Raw genomic sequence first — 15633 nt, 5'->3', positions numbered from 1 at the left:
CTCAGGGACACAGTTTCACAGCTTCTGCAGTAGGCAAGGTCACTGGCTCCTCTATTGGCTTCTCATGACTAGAAATTGCAATTTTCTGCAAGGCTTCTGCTACAATACAGTACAACTCACACCAAGTTAAATGATGTGGAGCAGACATCTATCTGCTCCTACGCACTCTCCCATGGCTAATGGGATTGATCAGAAACAGCTCCTTGCAGAACCTCAAGCAAGGCTGCATCTGTGTCAGACTGTTTCTGTGTGGGGCAGGCTGTTTTCCTTACCCGGAGAATCTCTCTGGAGATATATGCTATCCAGTCTTCTTTCAGGGTATTCCCTTTTGTGTTCTTCACAAGGTCTGTGATAGAGCCAGCTCCACAAAACTCCATAACAAGCTGCACAACAAATATCAGTGTACAACCAACATTAAACACAGATCTCAGCTGTATAGCAAAGCAAAATAATCAGGTTACAGCATTAATTTGGGAAGCTCTTGTGAAGCAGAGAATGTATCTCTGCCTGGAAAATGGATTCAACCAAATGTCTTCAATGTGTGTCAGACATATACGAAATATGTCTCACATTAGTTACCACATCTTCAAGGACTGATTTAATCATTGTAATTTAATGCTGGGAATCTGGATTTGCTCAGCTATGCAAAATGCATTAGCAGTAAGAGCACATCCAATGCTGAAGGAATCAAACTTATCACATCACTGCAACACTTCTTATCCTTTAACTTCCATGTATTTATGGAAGAACGTGCACCCTGCCATTTCAACCCCAAACTTCAGTCCTCTAGAGGGTGTAGATGAGGTGGGATGAAAAACGTAACAGGTACAATCTCAAATGCAGCTTTCTTTTTACAGCCACATATTCTTACTGCTCAGCTGTCTTGTTCCTATGAAACATGTTAGTATCCATCTGGGAAACAGGGGAAAAAAGGCTACTTAAGGAACAAATCCATTGCTTATAGCAAATCTTGGTTCAGACATCCCCTTAAGGATGTGTGATTATCCTCTGTGATTCACTTATCTAGCAGTTCAGGCAAGCACCAAACTCCTTTAGTTTGTCTTTCCATAAAGTGGTATTTCTCTCATCATCAATCTATATCCAATAGGGAAAGACTTAGGAACATGTTTGAAAAACATCTGCTTACCCACAGTTGGTCATCATGTCCTGGAGGACTTTTCTTAATGAAAGCACCATAATAAGTTGCAATATTTCTATGATGAGAATATTTCTTTAGCATATTAATCTCCAGTTTGATTTCTTCTTCTTCATCCTTTGGAAAAAAAAATAAAACAAACCCCCATATGTTTAATATACCACATGCATTATTGATTTATTCCTCACTTTCACACAAGTAGATTTTTTCTGAACTTCAATTTACACCAGCATCATGTTCAGTAAACCCCTCTGATGTTCATGCCATCAAAATCCTGTCTGTTGAGATTGAGATCTAAAACTAGTCTTTCCCAAGTCTCAGCAGCTCAAAGAAACAAATAAAAGATGCAATGGATTTGACCCAGTGATGGAACATGACATAATCTGTTTCAAAAACCCAATGCTTGTAGCACCTTAAGCAAATCCATAGCTAGCAGGCTGGGAATTTATGACAGGAGTATTATTTCCATCTTCCTCATTTTTTCTCCTTTAATTTTGGAAATTTCAACCAGTTCTATTTAAATGTCAGACTGTGGCTTTGTGAAACCAGCTGCCAAAGCAGGTTCCCATCTTGGTGGCAAAGCTGGACTGGCACAGGAAAACAGAGGTGGAGATCAGGAATTCCCCTTCTTGCATGAAAAAGGCATTTGCCTCGTGCACAAGCTTCCTTCTCCTCCTCCATCTGCCTCTGTGGAGGAAGAGCAAGTGCATCAGGAAGAATGGGCCAGGAGCCCAGGCAGTAAACAGGATGCTGAGACACAAAGGCAGAGGAAGGATTTCCCCTGGCTCCCCCCCGGCTTCAGCAAGGTGCCAAGAAAAGAGCAGCTCAGGTGAAGGGAGGTCATCCCTCCAAAGAGCTGAAATGGGTAATATAATGAAACCACTCTTTAAAAGACCCACAACCTGCTTTTGAAGTGACAGTAGGACATGTTGCATGGAAGGATCCACATGCTTTGAGGTGGTGTGTGAGCAGGCAGCCAGCAGATACAAAAGAAGGAGCAGACACCAACCCACCCCCAACTCTCTCTTCCCACACCTAGACAGCAGGAGTCTTCTTCAAGCACCTATCAAGGCAACAAATTAAAAGACAGGTGGATATTTCTTTTTGCTCCACAATTTTATATCCAAGCAGAAAAACATCTACCTTAAATTGATTCCAGGAAGAAGCCAAAACTTCTCCCTAGGGTTGCTGGCTGATGGGAACGGTAGCACATACTCTAATTACTCTGTGATGTCAAAGCTGATTATATGATAAAATTTTAAGCCTTAAACTTCCTTGCAATTTGTACCACGCTAGCAATCAAATATCCTATTCATGACACATGCAGATGTTAATACTAGCTCTGTGTTAACTCCTTATACACACCCCTACACACGGCTTGAACAACAGACACCACTCTCTGCTACAAAGCTAACTACAACCATTAGTAGATGCTACAAGCATTTCAAATACTCTAATAGTGGGGTGCAACGCTTACTTGTAAATTATTATGACAGAATTCCCAAAATGCACCAGGGATAGACTATTCTTATATCTTCTTGAGATGTGTCTTTGAAGTAAAATACTGGGTTATTTCTGGAAGACTGAGCAAAATAGTAAGAAAACCTTGTAAATCAGTTCCTAGTGAACAGCAGCCCTGGGAGAGAGCGTTGTCAGAAAAGCTTTTTGAGCCAAAAGCTAACTTGGTGCTTCCTCAGCTGCTTCTGTTGTCCTTGCTGTTGAATGATTTTTTATTTATTCAGACTATACACAAAAAGAAAAAAAAAAGAGAGGAAGAAGACAGGCTCATATTACACCAAACCTCTGAACTGTGCATTTAGGCAAAAATAAATTAAACAGGAGCATTGTTAAACTTGATGCTTTGAGACTTAATTGCTGATAGGTTAATATGTATAATTGGATTAATCTGCTATTTTGAACTGACTTTTTAGATAAAAATTACTTCCTGCCCTCAGCACATGAGCACAATAGCTTTTGCAATACAATGGGCAGGATGTCCTAAAGGTTGTTTGTGTTTATTTATTGTAACAGCAGCCAAAATGACAATACTTAAACAGGATCTATTTCTGAAAAATGAAATAATAAAAATCCCATACCCCCCCAAATTAAAAAATCCTTAAGAACAAACAACAAAAAAGGCACACACATAGCCAGCAGACTGTAGACAGTGACTGCTCTTTCAGCTCTCCACTGAGTCTGTGTCACAGCACCTGCTCAAAGGCCTGCAGCAGAATCTCCCTGCAGCAATATCCCCCCAAGTATCTCCCTGAACTACAGCTAACAATGGTCCTACATTTGTATTTCAGCTGCCTTTGAGCACTTGTCCACAACACAAATAGCTCCTCGCCTACAGTTCAATCCAGTACAAAATGCAGTTTACAATAATAAATGGATTCAGTAATTTTTGCCAGGTTTTGGAAGAATCCACTTAGTTAGTGTGGATCGATAACCCCCTAGCAAGAGTCCTGAAGACACTGTGGGAACAGGAACTATTACGATGATTAATCAGCACAGAAAAGGCTGAAGCACCAGTGGGGTACAGCAATTGGTAGAAAACTTTAAAAAAAAGGAAATTAAAAACAAAAAGTTGGCAAGATCAAAATTGTTCTGTTCCAGATTCAGGAGCTTTTTTTTTTTCCAGGGTACAGGTCATTTCATCCCAATGTGGACATCTGAAAGAGACCAAACAATGTGCACCCTACTGGTGTTTACTTCTCCCCACTAACTACAAAAGGAGGGTGAGGTCATTAACCAAGATCCAGACACCAAACTTGCAGATGTCTTGCATCAGGGCGAGACGAGTCCCACCCAAAAATCTCACCGGGTAAGGCCCTTTCCGTACAGATCCCCTTATGGACACACGTGCCTCGGGGAGGGTACGCTGCAGCCAGCAGCAGGGAATCTCCTGAGGAGACCGAGGTGCTTTGGCAGCCCTCCTGGGATGGACATGTGAGCCTGCCTCAGAGATGGAAGGTGTGTCACCTTCTCCAGACAACACACGCACTGCAACACCACCAATGACAATCCCTGAATTTGCAGAGGCAAGAGTATCACAAAAGCAGAAAATTAAAACTGATTGAGGCAAGAGACTGTCATTCTCATGAAGTAATACAAAAGTACATCCTTTTTTCTTGAAGGAGCGAGGCAGCTGGTGAGCCCTTCCTAGTGATTTTATGCAGCTGGCATCAATTACCACTTTAAGCCATTATCTGTGAATACAAACTTCCATTGAAACCCTCTTTGTCTTCCCTCTGATGGAGCTGGTGGAAGTGCTTTATACTTATACATCCCCTGTCTGTTTGTGACAGCATGTCTGATTACCAGTAATTTTTGCAGTAAGCTATACTTTTGCAAGACTCACGTGGTTAAATCAAGCTTGGAGCAGCTTTTCTCTCCCTTTTCATGTGTTTCCCTTCAGAGACTCAATGGACGTGCCAGCATCCCTAGAGGTTTCTAACTGCAACACTCTTTTACCAAAATAATCTTGCCTGTAAGATTAAAACCTGCATATGACTCCCACACAGAAATCCACCTATGTATACTCAGATAATTTCTAACCATTTGAATCAGCACACTGAAAATAAACCCAGGTGTGTTACCTCTCAGCCTGCCACCCAGTGGCACCTGATCAGCTTGCTTACTGGTCCACCACAAAGCTCAACATTCCTTGTTCTTCCATCCATCACTGCACACTAAATATCAGCATGGGGTTTTGTGCATGCAGATGGCAAATCAATGACTTGTTTTTATTACTTCAGCATTTACAAAACTGTCATGATTTAAGTAGCTGAAGATTTAAGTATTTGACCATGGTTGTCACTGGAGAAACTTGCAGTCAAAAAATGCTACTAGTGCAGATCCATGTAAGGAAGATTATCAGCTGTTTTCCAAAGGTAGCACTCCACCCCCTGCAACATTATGGAAAGAAAACAATGCATATTTACACAAATTTTTAGAAGACAAGGAATTCAGAAACACTTTGCTGGACATTTTTGAGGGGTGGAAAAGAACTAGGCTCTAGAAGTGTCAGAATCAGGGAGGACATAACCAAAGAAAAAGTCACTTCAAGTCTGTCCCTAAACATCATTGCTTAGATGCCTCAGGAGACCAAGCACAACAGTCCTGACCTGTTCCAGCACTAAAACTGGTATGAGACTCCTATGAGAAATTGTCTCTGAGAAACACACCTGGAGGAGTAAGAGGGAAATAACTCTGTTTCCCAAGCTCTATAGCACAATGAAAATATTTCAGGAGCTGAATTTTAAAATAAAAAAAAACCCCAAACCTCCCAAAGGTAGAGCAAAGACATGTCTCAAGGTATGTAAATGGTGACTTTCCATTCAAACTCCCTCACCTGGAAGATCTGTCTGACTACTGCTCTTGGCTGGAAACTTATTCTGCCAGCCCAGGGAGGAGAAACTCGGGATTATTTCCAAAGGTTTTATTTACTCTAGTATTATGATGAGGGGAGATGCGAATGAGAAAACACAGTCCAGCAAGGTTAAAGCAAGACAACGTTCTGTTATAAAGGAGAGAGCAAGTTTACTTATCAAAACAGGTTGGAGTGAGGGAAGCCTTCAAATCTCCTCTCCTTTGCTCTCCCAGTACTGCTCACAAAGCTCTGCCTGCCTATCCCCATGGAGCTGCCCTGCCTGAAGAATGGCAGCTGGCAATACTCTGCCTGGGGTTTCAGAGTAAGCAGAAATCCTGAGGATCACAGGCTCCAGTGGCAGCTTGTGAAATTTTGGAATCTTGAAATCACAGCAGAGTGGGATCTGTGTAGAGCAGCAGACAGCAGCCTCAGCCCAGCACTGGGAGTGAAAAGGCACTGCTAACCCATGGACTCCCAGAGCAGTGGAGAGGAAACCAGTCTGCCTTCACAGGCATCAAAATGATAACAACTTTCCCTTTCTTCTACCATCTGCCTCTGACACACTAATTGAAGAAAAACAGGAGAGGTCCAAAAGAAACCCAGTTTATTTTCCTTTCTGCTTCCTCTCATGTTTCACTTCTGCCTTCCACTCACATTAAAAAAAAAAAAAAACCAAAACCAAAAGATCCTAGAAGACACCAAAACCACAAACAAAAATCTTCCTGGACAAATCAAATCACAACAGCAACTTTTACAAACCACCATTCTGTTTGAGCGTCACAACCTCCCTCCTCTTTGCACTCCAGACGTGGCCAGCATCCATTTGGAGCACAATCTGTCCAGGACAGAGAAAGCCTGAATAGAGCCTAGCACAATAGGTGACCTTTCCTGCTGCAGGAATCCATAATATATAAACTCGTTAATAAAGTTCTCACACACCAGGGAGATGTTTTGGCGAGGAAAGCTGGGGCAGTATTGCACACAGCACAGTACTTGAAGTGGGAGCAGTGGCACTGCCTCCAAGCCGGGAAGGAGGTTGTAATTTCAGGAGGAACCAAACCACAAGAGAAACGATACTCCAAGTGGGTAAGTCCCTGCCAGTGACTGCAAAGGTAGGAAGTTTGTATAAAGCAGAGCAGCTTGCAGTGCAGAGAGTGCAACGTAGAAAAACCTGATCCTCTCCAACACCATAAACAAGTGTTGGAATTGGGAATACGACATAAAATAGCTCCTAAGAAAAAATATCAAATGCAGGCTTCTTGAGAGAGAAAGTCTAAACTGTTTTAAATAAAAGACTTTAATCAAGAGGTGCAATAAATATTTAACAAGTCCTTACACAATCCCTCCTAAATCTTAAATTTCTTATTACACCCCATTCTTCTTGAGAACTTTTTACAAGCCTTTGAGCTTTGTCACCCCCAAGCTAAAGACCTCACGGAAGTTTATTTCCCATCTGTCTCTCTCCTGTGTTACCTTCTCACTCCCAACATTCTCTGTGCCTGTTTCACTTCACGTGCAAGGTCTCTTTTTCATGGACACCTTACCCACATACTCTTCCCACCTTGGCATCAGCAGGTTAATTTTTCTGCATTGTCCTTCAGGTCCTTCCCAAACACAGATCCTTCTAAGGCCTTCAGACTGTACCCCCTTAAGAAAGGCATCCATCATGCCCCACACACAGTGACACTGAGAGAGCACAAGCCATCCAGCAAACAGTGGCACGGGTGCTCAGCATCCCCCATCACTCTTGGGAGGGTGCCTCAGCCTCTGTCCCTCACCCACACGACAGCCCATGCAGAGAAGGGCGTTCATGGGCTTTGCCATTTGTGAGCTTTCTGGAAACCAGGCATCCTGTCACTGGGAGCTGCCCACCAGCCTGCGAGCTGCTGCCGCTGCGGGCACAGAGCCACGCTGCCAGGAACAGCAAAGCAGCAACGCCGTGGCTCAGGCACGGTAATTGCAGAAGACGGCTGGGAAGCTTTCTCAAGGGTCAAAAAAACCTCACTTTTGCAAGGACTGGCTGGCAGAACAGTGCTGTCCTTATGATCACATTCAGTTACCTTCAGTGGCAACATTTCATCAAGCAGGTGAGAAACACTTCCACCAAACACAGAAAACAGAAGCTGCTTTGTCTCGCCTTGGCACAACACCCTCTCTACTGCATGCTAAAGGCACTGTTTGAAACAAGAAAGCAAACGAGCCAAGTTGTTCACAACAGTGCCATCACTGAGGCTGCAGCCATAAAGGAACAGTTAAATTAGGCATGGACAAAGAGGCATGAGGAAGGACTGGCTCCTAAGCAGGGTCCCAGCACTCCCCAAGGAGCCTGTGTAGCAGCATTGTGCAGGCGCAGGAGATGGAATCACGTGCAGGCAGGAAGGAGCCAAAACCCACGTGAAGACAATACTTGTCTGTTGTCTCCCCCCTAAACCACCTCCTCTGCCAGTCACTGTGACAACAATATTTTCTTTCTTGCCTGCTGTGCCTCCGGTGCCTTCACTGGTCACTGAATGAGCTGCTCTGAAGGCACAGAAACCACACCACTGCTGACCTGCCTCGGTAAAATCTCGGGATGCCACAGACTTTTCCAGAGACAACCAGAAGAGAAACCTCCCAGGGGCAAATCGCTTGAACGATTTCCAAGGCTAATTCCTTGAGCCTAGTCATGATCACTCAAAAGAGTTTCCTGATCATGTTTGTCCCAGCTATATAATTCAACTGTCCATCCTCATCCAGCCTAAATTACTTACAAGTTACACAACAAGCTAGCTTATATTGACATCTTCAGAGCTCTCATAAAAGAGGGAAGGTCTAGTCCCCTACTTTCATCACTACTATTTACACTAAAAATGCCTGTTGCTATATAATTTCTACATCCAGTCTCAGGTTTCTTGTAATTGGAACAAGCCTTTCCTAGCAGATATTAAAATTGAGCCTGTGTGTGAAATAAAGAAATATTCTTTATGCAAAGCTCCATGCTCAGATAATTAGAGGAGATGTAGATGCAGGCTAATGCACTATGGCAAAATGTTTCATGGCTTTTCTACTTCCAATCTCAGCATGCATTTGATGCCAAGGAAAGCAACATCTCAGGGGGTGACAGAGCCAAGGAAGGCATTTGCCCACTGTCTGGTCCCTGCTCTGCCCTAGGCAGTATGAAGCTCCACTACTCCCACCTGGAGGGTCCCTCCCCACATTTGCAGTCCAGATGCTGCCAGGCTGCAGTTTGGACCTGGGAGATGTAAAAGGCTGCAGGTTTCATGCAGCTGCAGAGATTCAACAAGAAACTGAAGTTCTGGCTTGAGACTAAGCTTTAAACTTAGAGGGAGGCAGAAGGGGAACATCTGAGAGAAGAGAGGAAACAAAAGGCTGAAATGACTGAAAGCAGATTTCCTATGCTGCAAATGCCACACAGACATTGTATTAGCAGAAATGTAAGCTGAGAAAGTAAAATACATTAAAAATAGCAGTTCTGGCATAACACTAACGTTCTTCTAGTACATACACAGTGAAAACCTATAATTCCACAAAGACACTAATTTTCTTAAAGGACAGATTTGTTCACTATACAGCCTCACAACCACACTGACCAACAAGTCTTGTCGAGGAACAAGGAAGAGGAATTTATTTACAACCCCTCTTTCACTTCACATATTGAAGGAAACCAAAATGCTACAAGACAAATAAAATATCCCAACAGTTTGGAAACACAAAAGATATAACCATGCACACCCAAACAGGAACAGAACAAATGACAGGACAGAAAAGTAATCCCACTTGGGCTTTTCTCAGGGCTGTTTCACATAGGATCTTTTATCAAAATGAGATGGGGCTGAAGAAGTAGTTTTCCAGAGAAATTCAGCAGCTCTATCACAGGCCACCATTTTTTTCCTGAAGGGTCTGGCACTGCTCAGTACATTATATTATTTAGGCCAAAAGCAAAACAGACAGATTTGCAAAGCAGAGGGGGCAGACTGGCAAAAACAATTGTACATTAAGATATAAAATTTTAAAAATAAATAAATAAAAACAAACAAACAAAATTTACACAAACCAAAACAAACAAAGCCCACAAAAACAAAACAAACCCACCAAAACACAAACATACAGAGCAGCACAAACAAGTACCACCACAGCTGCCAGCTGGTAGCCATGCAGCAAGTACCTTATATTCCAGGAGACACAGTCCCACCAGGGACCTTTACCCCTCTACAGGACAAATATCACCTCAGGTAGACAGAACTGTCCCTCACAGACACCTTTCCTCCATGTCAAATTGCAAACCCCAGGTCACTTACACTCCAGGCTTCAGCACAACCACTGCCTGCCTAAAATCAGACACAATGAATCCAGGCTTTGGTAGCATCAATGGTTAAGACAAGTGAACAACTGCTGGAAGACTGGAAGTTTTATTATGGTCTTGGTCTTCTGACCCCAAATCAACTAGTAGGTGGAAGAAGAACTTTGTAAAATATTGCTAATCCCTCAGCTGTCCACATTCCCTAAGTTTTCTAATGCTTTAATTAAGGGAACTGTCCTCATTAAAATGCTGAGAATGCAGCAATTTTGCCTTCCAAACATTTAAAACAGTCTGCAACACTAACAAAGCCCTGTATTTTGTCAGAAAATAAGTACTAAGAAAAGGCCCAAACCTGAAATTACTGCATTTTCTTTGCAGGCCATCAATTCACTTCTATAAAGTGACATACACTTCACTGAGTCTGCTATTATTAAGAAACAGATTTAATGCTTCTTTTCTAAAGTGGTGTACCTTTGTCTAATGCCCATTTTTAGTGCAGCCAGTAACCTGTGCTCTGTTTCACACCCACAAAAGGAAAATTCAAAATTCTGCACTATGCTACAGCTTCCAAAAATCTTCTTGTAAGCAAGGATTGGTGTGAGATCATGATCTGACTTATTCAACACAAGGTTTCTTTTGTGCAGCAGCCAAAATATGTAAATTGCCCAGGAATAAAAGAAATAATCCGATCTGTACATGTGTCTTACAAACACGACTGAATGACAGCATGAGAGCACAAGTCCTTACAAGTTTTAATTTCAGGTAATCTTTGCCTAAAGGTTAAACACTTTAGCTCCTCTGGTCCAATATTAGTCACAGCTCAGGCTCTGTCAGTAATTGACAGCCTTCCCCCTGCCTTACGCAGAGAAAGGACTGCAAATCCAAAATGCCAGGTGCCAGCAGGGAGGATCCAAGAGGTTCAAAGGACCCACTGAGGACCCACTCCTCTCACCTGATGAGGGACAGAAGGGATTGCAAAACCAGCTGTGACACCAGCCCACCGCCGTGTGTTTGAGAAACAGGCTGAGTAAATCACTGTCTGCCTATACCATGGGAGGAGACTGGACCAAGTCCTACGGGTTTGCCAAAATCAATTCTCAAAATATTCCAGAAAATGCCTTTGGTTTCTTACACCAACATTGCAAGCAAGGACTGCTTAAAAAGCTGGGAGGAGCTTTCACTCCTACTGCCTTTGTCACCATCTCCACCTTCTCCTCCCTCTCTGTTTTGGTGAGAACTGCTCCTCATAATGGTGACAGAGCAGAAAACCAATATCAGGTCAGCAGCTGTGACACCATCAGACCTGCACAGACCTACTGAAACCTGTTCAAGCCCTTAAACCACCTGCTACTCCTTAGGAAGGAATAGGCTCCTTCTGAAAAGGGTAAACCCAGGCCCATGATGGATATCAGACTAGACCTGGGATTTCTGCTCCTCTCAGCCCTTCCTCATTCCCAGAACCTACAATATAACAGCAGCTTTAAGGGTGAAAAAACACCACCATGCTCAGCTACTCTGCAGGAATATACAGAAAATAAATAACTAGAAATATGTATGCTGAGAGCAGCTTTCTTGAAGCAGACCTCTCCAGCTTGCTTGTCCATGTGAATGAGATCCATGTTTATAACCCTAGGGGTTTTCAAAGCAAGAAGGAATATGGATATTATATTTTACCTCTAAAATACACTACTGCTCAAAAAACCAGCTATTTTCAAAATGGGAAATCCATTACCAAATGATTTACAACTGACTGACAAGATGATGATGTCTGTAATTATCAGATCCAATCACTCAAATTACAATTTACCAGCAGACACACAAACTATTTGATTCACAGTTAACATTTTTTCTTCAGCAATTGCCAGGTCCTTTCTAAAACAAGAGAGGAGACAGACAACCCCTATCAGTAACAAATGCAGCTGCTGATGAGTGGAATTCAGGGATGTCTGAGAGGGGCAAATTTCCCTTCATGTCTGTGCCAAACACTCCCAGAGGACAGATGACAACCAGGACTGCAGCCACAAGGCTTTTCCTTTGTGTTCAGACAGGAACAGCTGTTAGACAGGTACAAAGGTACAGCCACGCCTGGGCATGTGTGATAAGCGAGTTCTTTATAGAATTGGTTGCTGAGGTTTTGATTTTCTTTGGTAGATTAACGCTGACTTATGCACAGCATTTAAAATCGCCCTGCACTGCCAAAGCTCTATAAAGGCTGTGCACTTTAGTGTACAAGTTAAGTGCATTTGGCACTACGCTACGATGTACAAAATCACTTCCATGCAGCTGCCAGCAGAAGGGAGCTATATTCTTGGACCAGATGTTTTTGTTGTCGGTGCTGCCAAGCACGCCTGGAAACCTCACAGCTGAGCAGTGCTGCAGGAGTGAATTAACAATGAACAGAGCCACAAGATGCTCATGTCCATCTATTAAATGGGGCGTCACAGTCCCCTCTCTCCCTTACTCCTGCTCTCTGAGCAAGGAAGCTGTGGATGGCCAGCTAATTATTTACTTGTCTGAGAAGAAAAGCCCTTCTGCCTCCATCAGGATACATAAAAGCAAAAAACGCTTGCAGATATTATACCCCAGATGCATTTACCCTTAGCGGGGAAGGTGACAAAGAGACCTTGATTAACAGCCAAGAAAATAGGACTGGAAAAATATAAAACAGTCCCAATGCTACAGTACATGTTTGTTTTTGCTGCTGGGCTGTGAACAGGCAAGCATTTACTAAAAGGTATTTCACTCCAAAAATCAGAGCTGCTATGGCATCTCACTTTCCAGTTTAAAAACAAACAGCTCAGATCCCAGCACAAGTCTCTCACTCTTGAGGTGAAATGCTGAGGGCAGGGGCAGGAGTTTGGGGACAGAAGTCCACTTCCCAACCTCAACACCAGCTTCCAGTGAGGCTCAGATGCTCTTTGCCCTGCTGCCCCTGTGCTGAAAAGCAGGGGCTCCTGCCAGACCCTAACCTGCCAACCTTGCCCTGTCTGTCACAACTGCACCACAACTAGCAGCGGGGACCTGCAGGGACCAAAATACTGAATGGCCAGACAGCTGCTCAAAACTGCAGGTGTGCACACACAGCAGGCAGCGAGCAGTCCGAACAGGAACAAGGGAGTCAGGCACCAACACTCAGGTGCTGATACGAAGAAAATGAGGTTTACTCAGTCCACAACTGTCCTGTGGCAGGCCCTACATCAACCACAAAGCCTGCAAGAGAAACTGGAGAGGCCAGGCCTTCTCACCCAGAAAGAAAAAGCCCCACAATAGTCCAGGAGAGATGGAAGCACATCCATCACCTTATCCAGGCTGCTGCAACCCTCCCTGGGCAACACCGCTTCCTAGGCTTGTGGTCAGGGGCTCCCTTTGGTTATTCTACTCACTGGGCATTATACATGTTCAGAGAGGAAAGTGATATAGAAAGGCTCTGTGTGTGTGTGTCTGTCTGTTTGTCTCTGTCTGTCTCAAGCAGGCAGTTCAGACAGGCACAACCCACTCCTGTAGCACCAAGCGCCTGTATAAAGTGAAACTCAGCAACCTGACTGTAAAATAAAAGAAGGCATAACATGTTTGACTGAAATCCCCCAGTACATAATATAATCTGATCTCCCTCAGAAAAAGCATGGGTTTGGTTTCTCCAGCCTGCAGCAGCCACCCCATCCCCTGTGCCAAGCATGGCCCCAGCCTGCCCATCCAGCATCTGCATGTGAACTACACCCAAAGCAGTGCCTTCCTTAAGGATATATACAAAAGTATGGAGTTAAAAAAATAAAAAATCCATCAAATCTCAAGAATCATGGCCTCTCTTGTTCAGATAAATAACTGGCCGCCTTCTCAGGGATTTTTCTGTTAAAATAAAAGCAATGCTATCACTACAGAGTCTCAGGGGAAGATGACTCATGAGCAGGAAAGGGCCTGTAATTTTGTGCTCAGGGTATTCATCCCAATAGATATTACAACTTTTTACTATGCTAGTCTGGTAACATGATTAAGTGGCAGTCTGAAGAAATCTTCCTTTAATCACACTTGATTTGAAACCAAACTAAGAGCAATTAGCCCGGCCAAAATGTGTGGGGGAGACAGGGAAGGCATTTACATCCAAAAGACGAAACCTAGATCGTTTGCAGAGCTTCAAAATTCAGGAGGATGAGGTTGAAGGCACCGACCAGATTTGCTCAGAGGAGGGCTGTGTGACAATGAAGTCATGCACAAAGGGACAGCTGCAACAACCCTGCCAGCTCCAGCTCCACGACCAAGGCAAGGATCTGCTGGCTGGTTTGGAAACATGACCAAGCAGCATGGAAGCAGCAGAAATCCCACACACAGCAAATCAGACCTCTCCAATAGCTGGAGAGAGGCAGCTAAGTGAAAGACCTTGTGTTGCAGAGATCAGCTTCTGCCAGACTAAGGTATCTGAACAAAGCCCGTCATGGCTGAAGGCTCCTCTCCTGCAGTTTCCTGCAGCTGAGTCCCTTCAAAAGGCACATGTAGAAATCCCAAAGTTCACTCAAAAAGAAAAGTCTCACAGAAACTGATGGTTAAATTGGTTAAGCCTGTCTTGCTGGTTTACTAAAAAATGATGCACACCTACAAAAAGCTTTTAGCTGTGCTCTGGATGGCATGAATTGAAAAGTGAAGTTCAGAGGGTGCAGAATAAGGAAAGGAAGAATATGGAGGCTATTATAAAGACAGAAAAATATAATTTTAGTGCTACCACCACTGACAATAATATTAATAGAAAATTCAAAGGTTTTGGGTGTCTTTTTATTTCCTTTAACAAAAAAACTCTCCCCAAAACAGCTCCATCTGTAGTCTCTGAGCATCTGGGGCTTTCTGCCAAAGTGATCAGTAGCAAAGAGCTAGCATTTGTCTTTGAATCACAGCCATTATGTGCTTCAGTGTTCCCACACCACACAGAAACTGGAGGCACTCACAACTCTTCCAGGGCTAAGGCTGAGCCACTGATCCAAAGCACGAAGGATGAGAGCAGTGCATGTGTGCTGCTGCATATAAAGGCAGGGCACGATGGAAAGAAAAGGACATTGCTGGTTTGCATGACCTATAAAACTTCCCGACTGAAAGTGGGCTTGTCTGAGGGCAGCTCTCCAACTTGCTGGCAAGCCTCTTCAAAGCAAGACACCCAGATAAAGGTTGTCTCTTTCCTACAATGCATCCCTTATTCCCTCACGCCTCTCGTGCGTGAGCAGACGCTCTTCCTGAGGAACCACACAGTGCACATCCATGCCACAGTCATGGCCCAGTTTTGGCCACCTCTCCACAGCGCTGGCCTGGAGAGTGGGCACATGCCCATGCACACAACAACCTGCACATTGCAGTCACATCCCTTTCAGGGAAGTGCAGGGCTCTGCAAAACCCCTTAAGGGGTGTCAGCTGCCCACCAGCCCTACTCGCCCCACACCTGTTTTACCATTCATCTTGTAAAGATAATTAAAAGAGAAGCTTAAAAAGGAAAAAATTATGGAAGAAGCTCCCTGAACAAAAGATGCAAAAAAACTGCTGAACCAATACCAATAGATTCCAACTAGCATAACTAGAACATCTCTGTTACAATGCTGTGTATCAGGTTTCAGAAGAAACATTGGCTCCTGACATCAGGTAGGAGGCAAGCAGGTTTCTCCCTCTGAAGCCCTCTAGTGATGGCCAAAAGCAGAGCAGTCACACATCTATTTGCTTTGAGTACAGTCAGGAGGGAAATGCAGCAAAACACCTGCACAAGATACCCCTGCTCATCTACCATGCCACAGGAGCACAGAACAGCTCATGGAACCACACTAAGCAGTGGGC

The 15633-nt window shown here is 43.8% G+C and overlaps 1 protein-coding gene across 10 annotated transcripts in view; it reads right to left on the bottom strand.

Moving 5' to 3' along the window:
* MAP4K4 (mitogen-activated protein kinase kinase kinase kinase 4) overlaps positions 1-15633 on the bottom strand; it is a 165313-nt gene that overhangs the window by 58046 nt on the left and 91634 nt on the right. For all 10 annotated transcript variants that reach the window (XM_059839539.1, XM_059839533.1, XM_059839538.1 and 7 more), the window contains exons 4-5: positions 1148-1273; positions 273-383 (exon numbers count right to left, since the gene is read on the bottom strand). In XM_059839539.1, the coding sequence (XP_059695522.1) occupies positions 273-383; positions 1148-1273 (237 nt within the window). The remainder of the gene's footprint in view (positions 1-272; positions 384-1147; positions 1274-15633) is intronic.

This window comes from Haemorhous mexicanus, chromosome 2 (assembly GCF_027477595.1).
Source record: "Haemorhous mexicanus isolate bHaeMex1 chromosome 2, bHaeMex1.pri, whole genome shotgun sequence".
Lineage (NCBI taxonomy): Eukaryota > Metazoa > Chordata > Aves > Passeriformes > Fringillidae > Haemorhous > Haemorhous mexicanus.
Note: the sequence above shows the minus strand (reverse complement) of the source record. Positions and strands in the feature narration are given on the sequence as shown.